At 45.4% G+C, this 4,152-nt stretch overlaps 1 protein-coding gene across 1 annotated transcript; it reads left to right on the top strand.

Moving 5' to 3' along the window:
* The first annotated feature begins 610 nt into the window (after nt 1-610).
* Nucleotides 611-2,344, top strand: LOC120985744 (piggyBac transposable element-derived protein 4-like). Its single transcript, XM_040413854.1, has one exon. The coding sequence runs from the start codon at nt 611-613 to the stop codon at nt 2,342-2,344; it is 1,734 nt and encodes a 577-aa protein (XP_040269788.1).
* Nucleotides 2,345-4,152: the final 1,808 nt, after the last annotated feature.

Genomic DNA, 4,152 nt, shown 5'->3' with positions numbered 1-4,152 from the left:
CCAGAGATGCTTAGCACTTGTTGGCCCTTTTGCCTTCACTCTGCGGTCCAGCTCACCCCAAACCATCTCGATTGGGTTCAGGTCCGGTGACTGTGGAGGCCAGGTCATCTGGCGCAGCACCCCATCACTCTCCTTCATGGTCAAATAGCCCTTACTTTCAAAGTTTTCCCAATTTTTCGGCTGACTGACTGACCTTCATTTCTTAACCTCCCTGACGGTATTCCCGAGCGTGACTCGGGGTTAATTTTCGCTGCCAGAAGCGGTAACCCCGAGTCACGCTCGGGGTACATTGCAGAGGGAGCGGCGGGTGTCTTTACCTAATCCCGGCGATCCAGAGAGCTCCGGCGGATGTCTCATCTCTCTTCCTGGTTTCGTCTCTGTGAGCCGCAGCGCCTCACAGAGGCGGAACTGGGCGGGAGATTCAAAAAAAAAAATAAAAAATACATTGTATAAAAGTCAAACACACACATAAAGTTAGGTGATACAGTGGAATCCTGTCAGATTACACTATCACCTCAGATTTGACAGATTTGACATCTGATCATTCTACACTGCCCTGGCTGCCCTTTTAGCTGTTTTTTCTAAGCAAAAAAAATATATATTTTTTACCATGGCATCAAAGCGTCACTTTAGCATCACCAAAGCGGGTTTGGATCAGATAATTGACAGCGACAGCGACACAGAGCCCCTCGCAGAATTGAGCGACAGCGATAGCGATTCGTGGAAAGATTCGTCATCCGACTCTGACCAGAGAAGTGGCGACAGAGACGAATCTTCACTTGAGCTCAGTGAGGTGCGCTCTTGGTGCCCTATTGATTGCGGTATGGATGCAGTACCACCGCCAAGATTCCCGTTTACAGGATCGCCTGGGATGAAGGTAGACGTTGATCACAATGATCCTTTGGCGTACCTAAAATTATTTCTGACGGATGACGTCATTGAAAAGATTGTCACGGAGACAAACCGCTACAAAGAGCAGCAATCCACTACTCTGCACAGCAGATTTTCCAGAACCAGAAAATGGGAACCGGTGAGTAAGGAGGACATATGGAAATTTCTGGGGCTAATACTTCTTCAGGGGGTGGTGGGGAAACCCCTGCAGAAATGGTACTGGACTACCAATAAATTGCTGGCAACCCCATTTTTTGGCACCATCATGTCCGAGTACCGATTTTCCCTCATAATGAAGAATTTACACTTCACCAACAATGAGGAATTTGACGAAGCCACACATCCAGCGCCAAAACTGAAGAAGATCTGGGAAGTATTCCAAATGATCATAACCAATTTCCAGCAGGCCTATGTGCCAGACAGAGACATTAGCATTGATGAAAGTCTGATGGCTCACAAAGGACGCCTCAGCTGGATTCAATACATCGCATCCAAGAGAGCGCGGTTTGGAATAAAATCCTATATGCTCTGCGAGTCTACAACTGGCTATATATGGAATTCCATCATATACACCGGCAAAGGAACACAATTCAACCCCAGGTACAGCGGCTATGGGATGGCAACGTCATCAGTCCTTTCACTGCTTGAACCATTGCTCAATCAGGGGTATTGTGTGACAACAGACAACTTTTACACGTCGCCTGAGCTGTACGAGTTTCTACTAAAAAACAAGACTGACGCATATGGAACCGTTAGGGCCAACCGACGTGGCCTGCCATGTATGTTTTCCAAGAAAAAACTGAAAACAGGAGAAATGGTGGCCTGGCAGAAAGGAAAGATGATGGCAATGCGTTGGCGTGACAAAAAAGACGTGTGCCTAATGAGTACAGTACATAACACCTCCACTACCACGGTCCACACAAGAGGTGGGAAAGATGTCATAAAGCCACAACTTGTGATCGACTATAATAACACCATGGGAGGAGTCGATAGAGCCGATCAGGCGATGACATTCTATCCAGCTATGCGGAAGCAACAAAAAAAATACTACAAAAAAATATTCAGGCATCTCCTGGAACAATGTCTGTGGAATGCCTATATACTGCACAGAGGAAAGAGTGACAAGCCTCTTGTTCACTCTGACTTCATCTGGAAGGTGGCGGAGCAGATTTTTGTGAACTACCAAACGCCATCAGTGGCCGTGAACAGATCTGGACGTCGCGCTGTTGACGTTGTAAACCCAGAGAGGCTGACTGGTCGTCACTTTATGGATTACATCCCGCCAAGCGCAAAAAAGGCAGCACCTACAAGGATGTGTGTAGTTTGCTGCTCAAAGCGAGATGGAAATGGAAAAAAAATCCGAAAGGAAACCAGGTTCCATTGCCCTGATTGTGACGTTGGTCTATGTGCAGTCCCATGTTTCAAAATTTACCACACCCAGGATGTTTACTGAATTTTCTTTTGTTTGAAAAATTTCATTATTTATTACATTACTGAATAAAATTATATTATTTATTAGATTATAACTCATGATTTTATTTTTTCGAACTTTATCACATCTGAGAGGTCTACTAGAGTCTTTATTGGTCAGGTTTAAGTAAGTAATTACTAAGAATTGCAGGCCTACAATACATAACACCAAATTTCCATGCAAAAAAATGGTACCGCTTCTGGAACAAAATTCCTGACATAATCATACCGCCAGGGAGGTTAAAGTAATGATGGCCACTCGTTTTTCTTTACTTAGCTGCTTTTTTCTTGCCATAATACAAATTCTAACAGTCTATTCAGTAGGACTATCAGCTGTGTATCTACCTTACTTCTCCTCAACGCAACTGATGGTCCCAACCCCATTTATAAGGCAAGAAATCCCACTTATTAAACCTGACAGGGCACACCTGTGAAGTGAAAACCATTTCAGGGGACTACCTCTTGAAGCTCATCAAGAGAATGCCAAGAGTGTGCAAAGCAGTAATCAAAGCAAAAGGTGGCTACTTTGAAGAACCTAGAATATGACATATTTTCAGTTGTTTCACACTTGTTTGTTATGTATATAATTCCACATGTGTTAATTAATAGTTTTGATGGCTTCAGTGTGAATCTACAATTTTCATAGTCATGAAAATAAAGAAAACTCTTTGAATGAGAAGGTGTGTCCAAACTTTTGATCTGTACTGTATATGTGTGTGTTGCCTTTCCCTGTTGTTTGTCATTAGGCCTGACGGAGACTCCTGTTCGTCCTTCCCTTTGGAGGAACAGGTAGACTCAGTTCTGACATTAGTTCCAGGGTCCTATAGGGTGAGATAGGATTCTAGGTATCCGGTGTATGAACTTGCCTACCTTTGGGGTCTGTTCATACTGGTAGTCTGTCAGGACTGGAGTTAGGGTTTTCTCTAGGTGGTGTCCATTTTCGTTCCCTAGTTTCCGGGCCTTTTTCCGGTATCCCCTTTTACCTCCTATGCTCAGTGTGGTGTTTTCCTCCCACACACGAGCGTGACACCTGGAACAGCCGTTTGAGGGTGCATATCTTTGTTCAAAATGTGAGCAAACTGCCTGTTTGGAATCGCACATCGAGTATCTAACCGGGCGAGTTTCAACACTGAGAAGCGTTGGCAGTTTGGAACAGAGTTTGCTGGTAACTGAGAAGGCACTCTATGGGGTAGATGTGGAGGAGAGTGGTAGCATAGGGGCTCAGGAAAGTGAGGTAGCTAGTTGGGTAGCAGTTAGAAAGCGAGGTAGAGGGAAGAGTGCCAGGGAGGCTAGCCCTGATCTGACACACCCCAACAAGTTTGCAAGGTTGGCAGATGAGGGGGATGTCAGTTTAGGGAGAGCACTGCTGCAGCCGGACACTTCCTCTGCCAGTTAGGGGAATGTCAGCTACAGTAAGCAGGGGACCATGAGAGCAGGGCAGGCCAGACAGGTGCTGGTTGTGGGAGACTCAATTATTAGGGGTACAGATAGGGGGCTCTGTCACAAAGACTGGGATCATCGAACGGTGTGTTGTCTTCCTGGTGCTCGAGTTTGATACATGGCGAATCGGGTTGACAGATTACTGGGAGGGGCTGGAGAAGATCCAGCAGTCATGGGCCATATTGAAACCAATGACAAAGTTAGAGGTAGGTGGAGAGTCCTTTAAAATTATTTTAGGGATTTAGGTCACAAGCTTAGGGCAAGTACATCAAAGGTAGTGTTTTCTGAAATACTTCCTGTACCAGGAGCCATACAAGAAAGGCAGCAGGAGATTAGGGAGGTTAACAAGTG

Source organism: Bufo bufo, chromosome 1, assembly GCF_905171765.1.
Source record: "Bufo bufo chromosome 1, aBufBuf1.1, whole genome shotgun sequence".
Classification (NCBI taxonomy): domain Eukaryota; kingdom Metazoa; phylum Chordata; class Amphibia; order Anura; family Bufonidae; genus Bufo; species Bufo bufo.
The sequence above is the reverse complement of the archived record's forward strand: the minus strand, read 5'-3'. Positions and strand labels throughout refer to the sequence as shown.